Raw genomic sequence first — 17,907 nt, 5'->3', positions numbered from 1 at the left:
AAATGTGGACCATCTGAAGGTCTTCGAGGACTGGTTTGAGAAACACTGATATAATAAAGGCAGCCCTGCCTTCGGCCCTTGGCCACTCGAGGTTAAACATGCCAATCGCGTGGTGCATGGCACGTCGGGGTGAGTAATGGACCCTGCGGACCGGACCAGGTCGTCCGTCTGCCATGGATGTATTATTCCTAAAGTGGCTCAGAAGTTTCCAGACTGTTGACCTACTTGCAGACTGTTGAATTGCGGGCTGCTGGGCATCTGTATTATGGGGGCAGGGGGGCCGGGTCTGGGGCTGGTTTGTATTTCGAGGTGGTCTGTGTCTGGAAGGAGGGTGGTCTGTATTTGGGAGGGTGGTCTGCCTCGTCGCCTGCATGCTCAGATGCTCTATGGCGGGTGGAGAGTCCGCCTGGCTGCACATGTAGCGGCACAGACACCCGCAGCATAGGGCTGGACAATAATTCGATATCAATATATATCGCGATATAATTTTTTTCAATAACGGTGATACGATTTTTAAACACATTTCCGATATTTCGATATACATATATACTGTATCATATAATATACAGTATATGAATAATCAGCCTGTTTTAGTTTAAATGGAAATATATTATTGTTAATAAGCTGAGTCTGAGAGTTTTATTTATTTGATAGTTTATTTCACATTTCTTGTTTGTAAAGGCTAAATACAAATAAAAAGTGAACCTTATTTTTTTTTGTACTGTTTTTATTTTAAAAAAAATTATATAATTTTAATAGGAGGAGCCTGGAGGTATTATAGACTTTGCAAATTCAGTTTGCAGACATCCATTGTGTGTGTCCTCGGCAGTTTTTTCCTGAGGCTTTTTAATATTGTCCATATCGATATCGGAATTATATCGTATCGACCAAAATTAAGAAATATATCGTGATATAAATTTTTGCCATATCGTCCAGTCCTACCGCAGCAGCAAGTGGCCCGATTATCCAGTGAGGCCAAAAATGAAGTTTGGGTCCATCATAAATGACAGCGACGGGGGTGATGGGGAGGGGGTGATGAGTGGGTGGTGAGTGGGGGGGAGAGGGTGGTGAGGGAATGTGTGGCCATGTATTCACCTGGGTTTGTGTTTGCCACACTTTGGGGACCAAATGGGGACCGAATGCCCCCACAATGTGATACAAACCTGTCATTTTGACGTTGTGGGGACCAGTTTTGTGCCCCACCAGAGGAAACTCAGTGACTACAATCAAAAAACTAAAAATGCCAAAAATTTTGTTTGGTTACTTATGATGAAGGTCATGGCTGTATATGGTGTGTGTGTGTGTGTGTGTGTGTGTGTCATCCTTTACACACAAACAGATCACATATTCCCTGTGCGTTTATACACAGCTGATGTTTCGGCTCTGTGTGACTGCAGTTATCTACGTTAGGAAATGTTTCGTTTGAGCGACACTTCAGTATTTTTACGCGGAGTATACCTGGAGCTGAGCAGTTCTGCTCTCTGCTGTCAGCCATGAATAAACCCAAGCGCTTGCACCAGTGAGGAAGGTGAGCTTTTTAAGGTTCAGGTGTTTATCTGCAGACCCAGCCAGGCCTCCCAGCGTCCCTCGTCGGCTGATTGAAGGCTCCTGTTCCCCCAACAAACCATATGTTGTTTATTGCGGCCACCCGTGTGCAAGTTTGAACACGTTCAATATAAAAATTCTGCTTTGCTGGCATTTTCCTAAAATACCTTCAGAGAAGTAGCACCACAACGAGATTCGTGTGAGTGCATCTCCACGGTCTGACCACAGGGAGGGGTCTGTGAGTGAGCCAGAGGGGGGCGCTGTGCGACTCAGCAGGTTAGGCTTCTGTGCCTGTAATCGGAAGATCTCCAGTTCAAATCTCAAAAATCCTGCAGAATAGTCACATCTCCATTGGATCCTTGAGCAGGGCCCTTTTCCTACCGGGGGGGACTGCATCAATGGCTAACCCTGCACTCAGACCTCTGGCTTCACTCTCACCTCTAAATGTGTGCCTCATGTGACAGCTCGCATATTCTAATATACCTATGTAATGTACCTTTTTAATGTACCTATGTAATGTACCTTTTTAATGTACCTATGTTCATGCTCGTGCAAATGGCTGATGAAGCTTCATTTCATTTTCAATGCACATGCATGAAGCCAAAAGGTGCCCAGATGGTCACAGCATGTTTGCTGGAGCTTGTTTAAAGTCCAGGAGGGGAAGTGTTAAAACGAGGAGAGGGCGCGCACACCCAGACCCTTACAGCAAAGGAATTATGGGAAGCTTCAGGGACGAATCGGTGTGAGCTCAGGATGCAGCCAGACGCAGCGTTGGATCGCCACGATCCGTACCGCCGCCTGAAATAGTTGCCTTCTGAAGCTACCTTCCGTATCAGGAGGACAACAGGAAATCACGCTGGCGTTTCCACTCAGAGGCGACACAGGTAGTCTCAGATCTTCCTATGTGAGTCGGAAGGTGTCTTAAAGCGCGCGGGCACCAAACGAGCAGCTAATTTCAGGTATCGATTTGATGAGGCCGCAGGATAAGCAGTCAGTGACGTCTCACTCCCAAACCCCCAGATGTCTGCACGTAACATGATGCCCAGCAAGCTGCGAGTTCTGGTGTCTGGTGAGATCTGATCCGTGTTCAGATGTGACCTGCGTTCTGTTGGGTGTCCCTTAAGGAGTCCCTTCCTCCAGCCAGCGTGACGCTCCACTCCGTACTGAGCATTTACTGAGGGTAGCATCCTCCACAGCTTGGTTTGTGTGCAGCTGAATCCTTAGAGGAGGAGCTCATGTCCTGAGTGGTGTACACCACAAGCTTTGGTCTCACGCAGGGATCATTCAGAATAAAGCTCTATTCAGGAATGTTCATCCCACCAGCCTTCTTTTAATTTAATACAGTGTTATTTTATTTACCGTCATTGGCTGCGGAGTGCACCCTGATATTTACCATCACGGGCTTGAATATCCAGGAAGGATCACAGGAGCCTCCGTGTGAGCGTATCCGACATGGAGTTGGAGACCATTGGAGCAGCTGAGAAAGGCAGGGAGAATGTCTTGGTGGAGGGGGCTCGACCTTTAACCCCCACCCACAGCTTCACGCCTGACCTCTCTGCCCCGTCGCCATGCAGTAGTAGGTCAGGGTAGCTTTTTTATTCACAGCTTCCCCTGGAAGATCGACACTCTGAACATAAGCGGGTTTCCCCTGCATGTATGAGACGTGGGCAGACACACACGTTCCGGTGACGGACCCCTCTCCGGATCCCAGGTTATCTCTGCAGTGGCCTCCTGGATAGGATGCGGGCTGCATCCGGGATGCTGGGAGATGATGGATGGCGTGCATTACTCTGGCGGCAGCGCGGCGAGCTCCAGCACGCCCTGTAGGCGGAGGACGGGGGACCGGGGACGGGGGACGGGGGACCGGGCGGATGAGAGCCAGCAGCCGCTGGGCTGCTGCCTCCAGCAGGAGCCGGAGGAATTGGCTGTATGTGGACCCCCCTGTGCTCAGGCCGTCTTCAAATACTTGCAGTCAGCATCTTCTGTCCACATCTGCAGCATCCCGATTAATTAAGCAGGCCCTTAAAGATGCATCATGCAAATGAACAAGTTACCCTTGTGAAGGACAGAGGAGCTTGAAGAACAGGATTGGAAAGGAGGATGCAGAAGACAAGATGAGAGCAGGATGGTTCTCATCCAGGATCAGGCCATACACTGTGTCTCTCCTTCCTGCAGAGTCAGTGTCTGCATCCAGGCTTCACTCCTCACTGAAGTGTGGGTGATTCCAGGGATGGAATTGAGAGCAGAGGCTTGGCGTGAGAGACACCATGCATTTGTGACCGGACCTGGGTCAGAGCACCTGAAGTTGGGGTAAAATCCATGCATAAGACCAATAGGCTCATTAGAGTGCTAAGTGGGGGGGGGGGGGCGGTGTCCTCTCTGGGGGGTCTCAGCCCCCAGCACCCCAGCATTGCTTTGGAAGCAGCTTTCCTCAGTCACCTGTCTACTGGTTACAATCTGGGCCAGAATAGTCAGCCAGCGTGTCACACAGAAGTCGATGCACGTCACTGACATTGGGGCTCACAGGGCACCGGATAGGTGGCTGACGCTGCGCTCAGACCCCAAGCTTCACACTCACCTCTACAAGAGTGTGTCTGCATTAAAAAGCAGAGCATGATGGGATATATGACACCTAGCATATTTCTATGGAGCTGCACCTGTACTTGTACAAATGGCAAATAAAGCTTAATCTCTCTTCATTTTTCATCGTAAGAAGTCATTTTGCAAAGCGTTTAAGGGCAAAATCACTGCTACCCGCTTCAGGAGCCGTGTGCCCTCTAGCCATGAGCAGAAGGGAAGTCAGACAGTGAATCAGCGCTTATGAATATGGGGTCAAACGCTGAGGGTCCACAGGAAGTCTGAGAGGCAGCACAGGTCTGTGATTGTCACTTTGCGGGTCTTGACCGTGGACGGTTGAAGGACGTCATCACGGCAATGGGATGGAGCGGCGGGTAGCTATGATGTGGGCCTGCTTTCTCCTGTGCCTTTAACTGAAGGCTAAATCATTTATAGGCCGTGACAGAATCCCTGTTTAAATTTGCCTTTGTGGGAATTTTACAATGCTGCAGTAGAGGAATATGAGAGAGTAAGTAAGGCTGACCCATTCCCTCGCATTCACAGGCCTTTACATTATTCTTGTGTTTATACCTTTGCTTTTGGTTCTTGAAGCCTGGAGGCATCTTCACATGCTGATTACACCATGACGGATTACCTGTCTAAACCGGACCCCCCACCATGCTCTTTGGAGCTCAGCCTTGCTGAGATGTTTGACGGTCAATATTGGGAAAGGGATGAGGGCCCCCCCAGAGTGTAATGTGTCTTTGTGGGTGAGTAATCTGTGCTCCTCTTAATTGAGGATGGCCATTGATTAATGGATTGCGTCACATTAATCAAATGATAGAGCCCGGCATCACTAGGTGCTGCTGTATGTTTCTCGGAAGACAGCAGTACAGCACCATTTGGATCCCGTGGGTTCTGTTGGTATCATTCAGGGGGAGAACGGTTCCCTCTGGGTGCTGGGTTCACAGTCACCCTGCGTTGCTATCTCTGTGCTGGGGTCCTTCCCTGGTTAGACACTGTATCTCTGTGCTGGGGTCCTTCCCTGGTTAGTCACTGTCTCTCTGTGCTGGGGTCCTTCCCTGGTTAGTCACTGTCTCTCTGTGCTGGGGTCCTTCCCTGGTTAGACACTGTATCTCTGTGCTGGGGTCCTTCCCTGGTTAGTCACTGTCTCTCTGTGCTGGGGTCCTTCCCTGTTTAGTCACTGTCTCTCTGTGCTGGGTTTAGTCTGCACAGCTTAACGCTGTAATAAATCTCCAGAGTGTGATGATGCCCCCTTATGTTTTTTTTTTCTTTGTGTGTGTCTCTCTCTCCCCCTCTCTCCTGTGCTAACTTGTGCTTTTCTCTCCGCCGTGGCACAGAGACACGGGAGGACCGAACCAAACGCCTCTTCAGACACTACACCGTGGGCTCCTACGACACCTTCACCTCCTACAGGTATGCTCTCCCGCACCCACAATGCTCTGCACAATTCCTGCACAATGCTACCCGTGTTCTTCTGTCGGAATGGCAGCTGAAATTGGCAAAATGTTTTCTGATTTTATGCTTTTGTCTGTGATGGACCTTAAAAATCTACTACGCCCATCTGAATCCTTGGCACGGGCAGGTGGTGTTGGCGAAGCATGTGTGCGCGTTTGTGCGCACGTGTGCTGTGCTGTGCTCTGATTGGTCCAGTGCTCGTGGGATGGCACTCTGCCCATGACCTTCCACATGATAGCAGCGTTTGTTTGTCCTGCAATGGGCTCAGGCAGCTCTAGCAGCCTGTTTGCTTTGCTCACCCGCTGTGTCTGTTTATTGTGAGTGCCACGCAGCCGAAGCTGGGTGTGAGGCCCAGGCCATGATGGCGAGGGGGACGGAGGCAGTGACCCTGCTGTTTCTTCACGAGCTTTAGGGTTTAGCATAAACACCTCCTGCCCTCTGACTCTGCGCCATGGATGTGCTCCAGTATGGGCCTGCATAGGTCTACAACTCATTTGAAACCCTTGGTTTAGTACCAGGGTGACATGGCACTTGTAGTGTATATATGCCGCCATCTAGTGGTGGAATATGGGGTTGCATACAGAGATGCAGTGACTCCATTCTACTTGAGGGCGGGGGGTGGGCTTCACAGTGGACCACTGGGGGATCAGCGCACACGTGGGGGTTAGGGGTGTCTCTGCCTGAGAATCCCCAGGGTTTATTCATGCTGACCAACTAGCACTGATCCCCTACCACATGAAACAATGTTGGTGGGGGGGGGGGGGGGGGGGGTACTATACACAAATAAACTGAGTGGGAATTAAATAAAGCACACAGACTCTCTTGCCATTGACTAGAAAGACTTCAGATTACACTCTAGAGGGACTGCTGTGAGTTCTCAGTCTCAGAGCCCTTTTTCATTGGACGCTCTGTCGACTCTCAACAAGTTTAATCTGATTGCCCATCAGTGTCACAGTCATGTCTCATTAGCTGTGGTTTGGACCAACCTTTGGTCGCACACCTAAATCTGGCCCCAGGCTCACTGGGATGTCTGACCTGGCCTCTTCTGCATGAGTCTCTAGGGTCTGGTATTTGGTCTGATAGCCCGCTGAGACGAGGAGCTGCCGTATTGGGCTCCTTTTATTTCTGAGGAACTGCGGCTTTCTTGTGACCTTTCCAGCTCCGTGCACGCTGTCTTCTGTCACCGCTCACCCAGCTGAGGGATGCGTCAGCAGCTCTCAGCTGAGCTGAGGAACTGCAGAGTGGTTTGGGACATGCCCTCACCACTGGAGGCCGCCTCTGAGCTGCTTTGGACCAATAAAGCAGCGGGGTACATTTGTGCACATCCCCTCCAGTTTAATCTCCGGAAGCTCAGTGCCATCGTGTCTTCCTGTGTGACCGAGGTCAATAAGCCACATGTTATGCACAAAGAAGAACATGTTGTTTTTTTGCCTATTTTTTCTCCAGAGCTGGAAGGGGCTTGGGGGGGGGGGGCAGGTGTACAATTTGAGAAGTTAAATTTTTTTTCTGTAAAAATATGCACTTTTTCTCAGGTAACGCAAGAAGTTGAGGATTAGGCTTTCATTAATGTGGTAGTGCCGTTAGCCTCTTATGTAGAGGAATAATTAGTTCCTCTGCCTCTAAATTAGATCAAATGTCCATAAAGCCTGCTGTCAAGAATAAAATGCGGGATTGAAATGCTACATGCTCATGATTGTCCTGTGGTGTGTGGAATCCACAATCCCAGGGTCAGCTGAGTGATGTCACCGTTGGGCCCCTGAGCAAGGCCTTTAACCTCCAATTGCTCTAGGGATTGTCTGACCCTGCGTTCACATTGAACACATTTTTTGTGTCTGCTTAAGGTCGGCATTAGATCACTCCCACTGATGTCTGAGTTCTCAGGCACGGTGCTGCAGGCGCCTATAGAGGCCCTCAGGGCAGATTTCGGATGTCTCTGCTGCGCTGTGATGAAACGGGCCTTGAGGGTGATTCATGTTGAGCTGTTGAGGAAATCAATAGATTTGCATTGGCCTATAATTCTCGGGCTGGGTCTGAGATCCCTCAGCCTTGCCTGCCCTTCCCTGTGCCGCTGGGTCTGAGATCCCTCAGCCTTGCCTGCCCTTCCCTGTGCCGCTGGGTCTGAGATCCCTCAGCCTTGCCTGCCCTTCCCTGTGCCGCTGGGTCTGAGATCCCTCAGCCTTGCCTGCCCTTCCCTTTGCCGCTGGGTCTGAGATCCCTCAGCCTTGCCTGCCCTTCCCTGTGCCGCTGGGTCTGAGATCCCTCAGCCTTGCCTGCCCTTCCCTGTGCCGCTGGGTCTGAGATTCCTCATCCTTGCCTGCCCTTCCCTGTGCCGCTGGGTCTGAGATGCCTCAGCCTTGCCTGCCCTTCCCTGTGCCGCTGGGTCTGAGATCCCTCAGCCTTGCCTGCCCTTCCCTGTGCCGCTGGGTCTGAGATCCCTCAGCCTTGCCTGCCCTTCACTGTGCCGCTCCACCCGCCTCGTCTTCTTTGGCTGTGCATCTGAAGATAGTAGAATGATGCTGCTGGGCATCACAGGGGCGGACAGGAGTTGTACCATTTTGCATTTGGAAATACAGGAGCACTTGGATCGTGTCGTGATGTCAAACGCTTAGCTAAAATAACAACCTTAAGCTGTGAGTGATTATTCAGACACCCAGAGTGAGGCTGAAATTAGCCGCTAATTACAGGGCCATGGGATCAAACATGCTGTTCTGTCACAAGGACTGACTGCTGCTCCTACTGGTGCTGGTTAGTAGGTGCAGCTGCCGCAAGCACTGCTGGCCCTTTTAGTTAGACGTTAGCCATTAGCACTGAGCTTTGCATGTACAGTAAGAGCCCTGCTCTTTTACCTTTGAGGGATGTGAATAGCAGAACAGGGAGTGAAAAGCAGAAGAGAGTGGAAGCAGCTGGGGAACATGCCAGCCATTGCATCTACATTGATTTCTTTACATTTATTGTCTTCAAGGGGAATGAGACCTTTAACGCACAAGGAGCATCAGTGCAAACTAATGAGTGGAGATCACCCAGAAACCCATTCCCCATGCTAGTCCTTAGCTGGCCAGCTAACAGCTAGCAGAGTACTCAGAGCTGAAGCTTAGCAGAAGCCCATTTCCCATGCTGGTCTCTAGTGGACCGGCTAACGGCTAGCAGAGTACTCAGAGCTGAGGTTTAGCAATAGCCCATTCCCCATGCTGGTCTCTAGTGGGCCGGCTAACGGCTAGCAGAGTACTCAGAGCTGAGGATTAGCAGTAGCCCATTCCCCATGCTGGTCTCTAGTGGGCCGGCTAACGGCTAGCAGAGTACTCAGAGCTGAGGCTTAGCAGAAGCCTATTGCCCGTGCTGGTTCTTAGTGAGCCGGCTAACGGCTAGCAGAGTACTCAGAGCTGAGACTTAGCAGAAGCCTATTGCCCGTGCTGGTTCTTAGTGAGCCGGCTAACGGCTAGCAGAGTACTCAGAGCTGAGACTTAGCAGAAGCCTATTGCCCGTGCTGGTTCTTAGTGAGCCGGCTAACGGCTAGCAGAGTACTCAGAGCTGAGACTTAGCAGAAGCCTATTGCCCGTGCTGGTTCTTAGTGAGCCGGCTACTGGCTAGCAGAGCTCCTGCTCAGTCCGTCACAGCAGATGACAGGTGATACGCCCAGCCCTGCCTGTCCCGTTGGAGGAGGAGAGACAGTCATTATTCTGACCCTGTTATTTGGCCTCTATGATACATTACACTAAATGCAATTAAATACTGCATAATTGATTTATTTCATCGTAGTCCAATTAAACTTCTGTCTTTATATACAGACTACAATGAACACTGAAAGCTGGGAACAATCACTGTAATGAATCCCGATTATAATATGAGCACTGACATTCTAAGTCCATATTAGCATTTAGTTGCATGCTTATCATCTAATTGTGATTGAGGGAAATTGAAGTGATTGTGTTTCCGGTGCTTTTGTAATCGTGCTGGTTGATTAGGAGTGACTGCTGATGCGATACCCTGTGGATAACAAGGTTTGAAGCGACGATGAACTGGCTTCTAACTTTCATGTACCATAAATTATTCTAATGGTGTTTATTCATTTTGTCCGGCTCCATTCCAGTTACATTCCATATATCAAATGGCCAAAAGATCAGTGTTTTTCTGTATGATCATACGTGTATTTATGACATTTATATTGCATTTTTGTTAAAACTTTGGCTAAATTCCCAGGACTTCCAGGGCTAAGCAGTGTCCCCGTGTCCCTATGAACACGACCCGTTCCTTTATTCTCAGTGCCTCTCACCTTCATCGCCTCATTTCTTACTCATCCTCCCAGCATCCTCCTTCCGAGTACTCCCCTTCCTCTCTGTCTCTCGCCTCCTCTCTCTGTCTCGCATCGACTTCCCTCTTCCCCTCGTCATCGTCACCTTCCACCCCCTCCTCCAGTGAGTCATTTCTTTTGTGGAGTCCACTTCCTTCCCGCCAGAGACAGCTCCGTGAACTTCAGCAGATGGTTTGCGTGAGCATGAGGGGGGGCACACCGGGAGGACCAAAGGGCAGCGGCGTGGAGTCATGATGCTGCGGATGCTACTGCTGTTACCGCTCGGGGGGCAGGAGGGGACCATCTTGACGGGGTCATGGGCCACTGGCGCTGCACTGGGGTAGAGAGGCGTGAGTGGGAGTGCTTGTCAAGCGAGCGTGTTCCCGAGCGTGTTCCCGAGCGTGTTCCCGAGCGTGTTCCCGAGTGCGTCTGTGAGTCGTGTGCGCTAGCACGCTTGTCTTCGTCTCAGCTCTGCCGATCCTCAGCCTCCGTCTTAACCCTCGCTCTGTGTCCCTCTCCCCACTCTTCCCTCTGCTTCTTCGCCACACGGAGTGAGGCTCTTTAAGCTGCTCGCTGAGCTGGAGGGGGGGGGTGCTCGCTGAGCCGGGGGGCGCTCAATGCCTTCCTAGCGCTCTCGTCGTGACCATTCATTTCCAGAGACTGCCCTTGGGCATCTGGGCATTACGCTCCTTTCCAGACTGTTTCAGTAATGCAATGAAGCTCTCTGCTTCTTGAGGTGTTTTTTTTTTTAAATTAAATCAAGAATACAGCTTCTATTGCATATTAATTTGTTAACGGAGCTTAACATGTGGATAGTGGGAAGCTGGTCACCCCCCTGAAGATGCCAGCCCTACCTCACAGCATACACAGCAGAGCTGTCACCTAGACCTGGCCACAGGCGAGATGAAAGGTGGACTGCCTGTGGACCGACCACTGGAGACTCTCCTCCAAAGAGGGTGCTGACCTCTGACCTGCTGGCTCTGCTCTCTCTCCTCCTCAGTGATTACATCATTGAAGAGAAGAATGCCGTCCTCCAAAAGAAGGAGAATGAAGGCTTTGGATTCGTCCTACGTGGCGCTAAAGGTAAGACGTCTGGCATTCTGGGCATGCCTCTGTTTTCCGTTGATTGTTATTTATTCCAGTAGGAAGGTAGACAACATCAATGTGACATTAGCTAATTGTAATTAGCTACATTCTATGAACATTTGTCAATAATGAAGTTATACAGGCGTCTTTTGGCTATTTTGGCTCAGGCGTTAACGTGAGTGCACATTGTTGAGCAGCAGAGATGGATAAAGGCTGAGGTTTAATGGCAGACAGAGTGGGCAGGGTTTTGCTTGGGGTCTTGGGGGGCTCACACAGCAGCTTGCATGCCTTGGGTGGTTGTGACTCAGGAGTGCCATTTCAGCTGCTGTTCCCCACAAAGTGCGGAGAATAAAGGACAGGGTCATTCCTTCTCTGTGCATTTTTGAACATCTTACTGCAAGTAAGACCTCAACAATCCATTTACACAATTATTTTAAGCAGCACATGTGAGAGAGGAGACTTTGAAAGCCCCTGTGTGTGAGCTTACTGTGACCTGTCAGTCACAGCCTGACATACTCTATCGCTTCATCCATTCATCTCCAGCCGCAAACACCATGAACATCTGTGGCTGCCATAGATAAAGTCATCTGAGACCTACATCTGTCTCCACAACAACCATCCTCAGTATGTATTTAAGACCCTTGTGTCTCCAGCTAAGGATAATTAGGCAGACTGACAGCTTGAGAAGAACTCAACCACTTTGAACGGCTGTAATTATTGGGGAACATTTGGCAGGTGCTTCCATGTCGAGGGCTCCAAAATTGCAATCTTGTTACAAAGTGGCATCTCGAAGGCAATGGTAGCCTGGGTAAAAGAAGGAAACACGCCGTGGAAAGAAGTAGCCTTCCAGCATGAGTGCAAACTGCAAGAATGAGCAGGAAACGTATTCTAGTGAAAGATTATCCGTATCTCTGAAGGGGACGCCGTGACTCTGTAGGAGGGGGAGGAGGCCGGGCTCCGTGGGGCGTCCCGTATCTCTGAAGGGGACGCCGTGACTCTGTAGGAGGGGGAGGAGGCCGGGCTCCGTGGGGCGTCCCGTATCTCTGAAGGGGACGCCGTGACTCTGTAGGAGGGGGAGGAGGCCGGGCTCCGTGGGGCGTCCCGTATCTCTGAAGGGGACGCCGTGACTCTGTAGGAGGGGGAGGAGGCCGGGCTCTGTGGGGCGTCCCGTATCTCTGAAGAATTTTTCTGAGAACCTTCCAGAATACCCCCCTGCCAGTTGTTACTGACACGCATGCTTGTGTGCACTCTGTTGGCAGCGGAGACGCCCATCGAGGAGTTCACGCCCACGCCGGCCTTCCCTGCGCTCCAGTACCTGGAGTCTGTGGATGTGGAGGGCGTGGCCTGGAGAGCGGGCCTCCGCACAGGAGACTTCCTGATCGAGGTGAGGACCGCTGCTCGCTGCTGGCTCAGCCAAGAAAACGTCCCAAACAGGAAAAGTCAAAGTAGCTCTATTGTCATCTATGCCAGAATGCAAGCAACAGTAATAAAAAGAATGTAAATATGTAAGATATTTAAACATGGCACATCGAGATGAATGTGAGACAGAAATCCACTTATAAAGAACACAGCTCATCTGAGTGACTTCTGTAAGAACACCTGGGGCCTGAGAGCTATATCCAGCTCACCGCATAAAAATTATATGCATGTTTTATAAGTGAAAACACTTTGAAATGAAGATTGCGCATTATGCTGCCTGACCACTAAGAGGAGCTGGAAACAGTCACTGGGAGAAATGTAAATCATGGGTGAGCTGGATGAGTATCCAGCATGAATTATGTGCTCTTTCCGAAGCTGACTGCCATCAGAACTGATGAATGTCTGTGTCTGTCTTCAGTGCTGCAGTTTGTCTTCTGTTACATATATATCATAAAATTATAAAGAAAATACAAAATTTTAAATTGTTGCACTGCTGTGTTAATACTGCTTGCATGTTCTCAATGCTGGAGTGGCTAATCAGGGTATAGAAGGACCCCCCCCCGCCCCCCAATCATGGCTGTTAAATTTTATGGCCCGACTAAAGTTGCGCATCCCTGGTCAATACCATCTCATACAGGTAGGGTATCTGACTGCCTGGCAGCTCCAAACTGCCCCCCCGCCACCGTGTTCTGTTAGGTAATCCCGAGACTCGGCATGTGTGCTCCATATCACTTTACAGGAGTGTGTTTTGCTTGGCTGTTGCTATGGTAACACTGTCACTGGCAGCACGCGGACCCCTGGGTGCTAATGACGGCACCCCTAGTCGGGATGCTTTGGTATTTCCCAGAAGCCACAATGAGCTTTTAGAAAGACTTCGTTATGCCCGACAGTTTAGCTCAGTGTAGTTCTGCCTTTGTCTGTCACATGGGTTTTCCCCGCCTTGTATACCATCTTGCCGGACTTGTTCTGTTTGCATGTCAGAGACATCTTAGAGATTTAGCAGGTCGCCTGCAAACAGTTAGTCACAACATGCCAAGCTCCAATCCTGTGGTACAATGCCGCAGCCCAGCTATCCCATTCTGATTGGTCCACAGACACCCAGTCTCCTGCCATCCTGACTCTGGCTGGCCCCGAATAAAATCTTCACATGTCTCAGTCAGTCTGTAGGGGGGCCCCGTCGTTGTAAGTGAGCCTGTGATTCCTCATACATTACATTTATTTCGCAGATGCTTTCAGCCAAAGCAATATGATATTGAAAAATTAGCATGTGATAGTTCTCAGAGGAGTTCAGGGTTAAAGGCCTTACTAAGGGGCCCAGCAGTGACATCACTCTGGCAACACTGGGACTTCCTGGCCTGCTGAGCCACATCCTGCCACCTGGTGCTCCTGCCTTGGTCCTCCAGGCCGATGGTGCCTAGACACCAAGGATACACAGACCAGTCCTGAAACTCTGCCCCTCTTTCACCCCTGCAGGTAAACGGAGTCAATGTGGTGAAGGTGGGCCACAAGCAGGTGGTCTCTCTGATCAGGCAGGGAGGCAGCCAACTGCTCATGAAGGTGGTCTCAGTCACCCGCAAGCCTGAGTCAGAAGAGGTGGTCCGGAAAAAAGGCAAGTGTCCTTTAGGGGATATCTAAAGCTTTGCAGAAGCATCTTTCCTGGAGCTGTTTTGTGCATTATGAGTTAATGTGAGCCGGATGTGAATACCATTCTGGTTATTAGGCCCTCTATCATCAGGTCACTTGTGCTGACCTGCTTGTACAGTGGGATTGTTTCTTTCCTTAGATACAGTTGCTGGGTTTTATGGTGCATTTCATTCTAAATTCCAACTGGAACGTCCACTAAAGTCAGACTTCCGACTCAGAAAGTCAAAGGAACCTCTACAACCCGATCAGAGAATTCAAGATGGCTGATCTGTGCATCAACAGCAAAACGCTGCAGTAGTTAACAGTTCATACTGCATTTCTATCTTATTTGTGACTCGTTAAATTGGTCATACATGTAGTTCTGTCCAACCTCTATCTGCGGACGTGGTGTTTGTATGTCGAAGAAATATTGTCTTGTTATGAACTAATACTGCTAACAATGGCTAACGATGAACCTGACAAACCGGTATGGCTCACCTGCCTAGTACTGAAGCGTCATTAACTCAGGTATGACGTCATTAACTCAGGTATGATGTCATTCCCAGCTCCAACTCTCAACTTCCAGGGTAAATCGCAGGCAGCATAGCACTTCACCCATGTCTCTGTGGTTCTGGAACATGGTGCATGCAAAGCACAGTTACACCAATTTTGTCTCATGAACTCCTGGTTGTTATGCCGATTTTGTTGATGTGGGGCCTCAGGAGAGAGTGTCACTACCTGTTGAATGCATACAGTAGCACCACCCCAGAGGGTTGCTGGTTCGTTTCCCCTGTGTGTGCAGAGAAGGCCTGAAGGTAGGATGATACTCATGAAGATAGTTGATCAATCACACATCCACCTGTAGCTATTCTCCTGGCTCCTGGTTTCGAAAATAGCTGTTTAATTTGCATGGCTTTTTCATTCACAGTATGAAGGCAGCCATTGCATAAACAAGTAAAGGGGAGAGGTCGTATTGGCTGTTGTCTTAGGGCTTTAATCACCTGAATGGATTTTTGCATTGCGGCCCACTTTGCCTTGGGATTTGAACCAGCAACATTCTGATCACAAGCACAGCATCCAAACTTGCTAAGCCCCCCCCACAAGAGTACAGCATAGTGACCTAGGCCATGCCTCAGGGCAAGGTTGGGGCATTTTAAGGTTAGTCATATATTCCAGGTCAATGGCAGGACCATGTACATGTTTATGAGCTGCATGGGAGGCAGACCATTTAGGGGAAAACTCTGACACCCCTGCAGACATGTGACAGGCGCTATTGGGGGTGTGTCGTCCTGGGGACTTTGCATCTTCAGTAATGGAGCCTTCTGCTCATGGATGGCTTTGCTGAGGGGTTTTGGGCTTGTTATAGATGCTAAAATATGAGAAGGGCACCTTAATCCAGGCCGATAATGATGTTATCATGGTTGTGCCCAGCTTGTTCCTGGTGCAGTGAGACATGGCACCTTGGTAAGCACCAGGCTGCAATGTGCCCATAAACGGTGCCCCCCCACCCCCACCCCCACCCCACTCGCTTGCTCACACGCATGCACGCACACATGTGGCTTTCCACCGCTCTCTCTGCTGTTCCACCCACCACTCAGCAGCAGAAATGAGGGGAGAACTTGGAGATCTCCTGCAACTGAAACCCCCCCCCCCCCGTGCTGTGGTTACCATGGTTACGGCTCTGAATGTTTGAGTGAAGCTTTGCATTTCCATGCTGATTCCCTGTTTCTCCACCGCTTTAGGTTATTTCAGACAGCCTCTGCTCTTACTCTCAAAGTTACAGATATTTTAAGTTTAGAAAAAAAGAACTTAAAAAATATGTGTCTGCGTGATGCTACGGGTGATGTGTCAGGGGTGTAAACGGAAACAAATAGCACATATCAAGTAGTGAGAATGGCAGCCATCTTATTTTACGCCTTCTGATGTCCTCCAAGTGGGTTAGTTCCTGTCAGTGGCTTCGAGAGAGTTGCCGTGTTGCAGGGCCAAACGGCGGTTCCTTGAACCGGTTTCATGGAGCCATCGCGTTCCTTGGCACCTGCCTCCCTGAGTGACGAGGCTGAGTCACAGCAGGATGCCGGGCGCGTTAGCTGACGGGCTCCATGCGCTCTTTCTCAATGGGTGATCTGCAGAAGCCCTCAGGCGGCAGCTCGGAGAGCACAGGAGAGCGGCTCGGGGGAGAGTGGCCGTGCGCGGTGGGCTCGCGTTTATACTGACCACGGGGACACACACACGCACAGACCCGCTTCCTGCCTCATCCGCTCTGGCTAGCCCGCTCGCGTCTGTCTCTCGCCGTGCTGTTCCAGTCAGCTTCGCAGGCCTGCCGTCCCAGCAAATATGAAGAAGTTCGCAGCCAACCGCAGCTTGAACAAGGTTCTGCGGCAGTGCGAGGCGTCCAGCTCGCCTGAGTACAACGAGATGAAGGCTGTGAAGAAGCGCTGGCGCCTTCACATGAGCGCCGCCCGCAGGACGCTGGCCCGCAGGTCTCCAGTGTCCTCACCATCGCTTTTCCCTGCAGCTCCGCCACCACCCAAGAGGGCGCCCAGCACCACCCTGACGCTGCGGTCCAAGTCCATGACAGCCGAGCTGGAGGAGATCGGTGAGTCTGTGTTCCCTGCCTGGAACCTTGGGGGCCTTGGGGGGCCGTGCCGACCGGGGGAGTTGCCAAGGATGGCAGCTGCATGCTACCGCAGTTTGCTCACCATGAGTGTGATTCTGTAGGAGGGCTAGACGTGTGAATCCTACAGTACACAGTGTACTAGTGATCTTTCAGTGTCTTCCATGGGACTGAAGGGCAGTAAAATAGCTTTGAATCAGCTTTGATGTAGAGAGACACGGGTGCAAAGCTCAGCCGTCTGTCACACGCCGCAGCGGCTGCGATGATGCTTTGGCTCAACCACGTCCCACGCTAAGTCCTCCAGGAAACGCCTCTCAAAATTCACTGAGCTTTATCCCTCCCCAAATGACTCTATAAGTATGACCAAAGAGATTGTTTCCCTGTTTATTCCATGCAAGCTTCGGCAAGGAGGAGAAGAGGGGGTGAGTTTGCGTCAAGACTCTTGAATCATCACAGCGCCTCGCCTAAACCGGCAGCGCTGCTAAGTTTGCTGATAATTAAAACGGTGTTGATCTGAGTTGAAAAGTCCCAAAGATGCATTTTAAGCAGGGATGGCACTCCTTGTTAGCGGCATGATTTTCACGCTTTTTTCAGCAATATGACAATTTTTTTCCATACTAAAATGTTGCAAAGAAATTGTGGGCCATGCGGGTAGGAAACAGCATGCAGACCTGGTGTCATCCTCTGAATGCGTGCAGAAAGGCTGGACGAAATGCTCGCCTCCCAGGAGCCTGTGCTGCGGGCAGCGGTGGCTGATGCCGACTACAGGGCCGCCACTGTGAAACAGCGCCCGTCAAGCAGGAGGATCACGCCGGCCGAGATCAGTGTGCGTCAGCCGACACCTGCCGCACCTCTTCATTGCTCAGAGATTTGGGCATTTCACTCAGCCAGACCCAAGTCGGGTTCACACTGCATGCTGGATCGGTCCACTGCAGCCTCACTCTTGGCCTCAGTTCAGCCAGACAGTGCCCCCGATAGCCCAACAACTAGTTTCGGTTTAGTCCCTCAACAAGGTTGACGCATTTGTCCTTTTTGTCACTTGTATATCCTGTAGTCGCTGTTTGAGCGGCAGGGAATGGTGTTGCATGGAGGAATTCCCCTGGAAATGGACAAAAGTCACATTCAGCTACCCAAAGGAATGTCCAGGACCAAGTCTTTCGGTATGGAAGTCATATTCCCTAATCTGTTGTGTTCTTGTTGCAAATAAATAATGTTTTTTCTCATTGCTTCCATTTAATATCAAACTACGAACTGAGATGCAGCTGTTACAGTGGGCCCATGTTCAGTTTTATGAATT

The 17,907-nt window shown here is 50.4% G+C and overlaps 1 protein-coding gene across 2 annotated transcripts in view; it reads left to right on the top strand.

Annotated features, from left to right (window-relative positions):
• The window catches only part of LOC111846126 (SH3 and multiple ankyrin repeat domains protein 3-like), a 129,021-nt gene that overhangs the window by 98,243 nt on the left and 12,871 nt on the right, over window positions 1-17,907 (top strand). The window contains exons 16-23 of one of the 2 annotated variants that reach the window (XM_072709904.1): window positions 5,463-5,538; window positions 10,869-10,951; window positions 12,214-12,338; window positions 13,847-13,982; window positions 16,512-16,592; window positions 17,009-17,032; window positions 17,309-17,436; window positions 17,665-17,770. In XM_072709904.1, coding sequence (XP_072566005.1) covers window positions 5,463-5,538; window positions 10,869-10,951; window positions 12,214-12,338; window positions 13,847-13,982; window positions 16,512-16,592; window positions 17,009-17,032; window positions 17,309-17,436; window positions 17,665-17,770 — 759 coding nt within the window. The remainder of the gene's footprint in view (window positions 1-5,462; window positions 5,539-10,868; window positions 10,952-12,213; window positions 12,339-13,846; window positions 13,983-16,511; window positions 16,593-17,008; window positions 17,033-17,308; window positions 17,437-17,664; window positions 17,771-17,907) is intronic. The other variant, XM_072709905.1, reaches the window with a different exon arrangement.

Source organism: Paramormyrops kingsleyae, chromosome 3, assembly GCF_048594095.1.
Source record: "Paramormyrops kingsleyae isolate MSU_618 chromosome 3, PKINGS_0.4, whole genome shotgun sequence".
In the NCBI taxonomy this organism is placed as follows: Eukaryota; Metazoa; Chordata; class Actinopteri; order Osteoglossiformes; family Mormyridae; genus Paramormyrops; species Paramormyrops kingsleyae.
The sequence above is the reverse complement of the archived record's forward strand: the minus strand, read 5'-3'. Positions and strand labels throughout refer to the sequence as shown.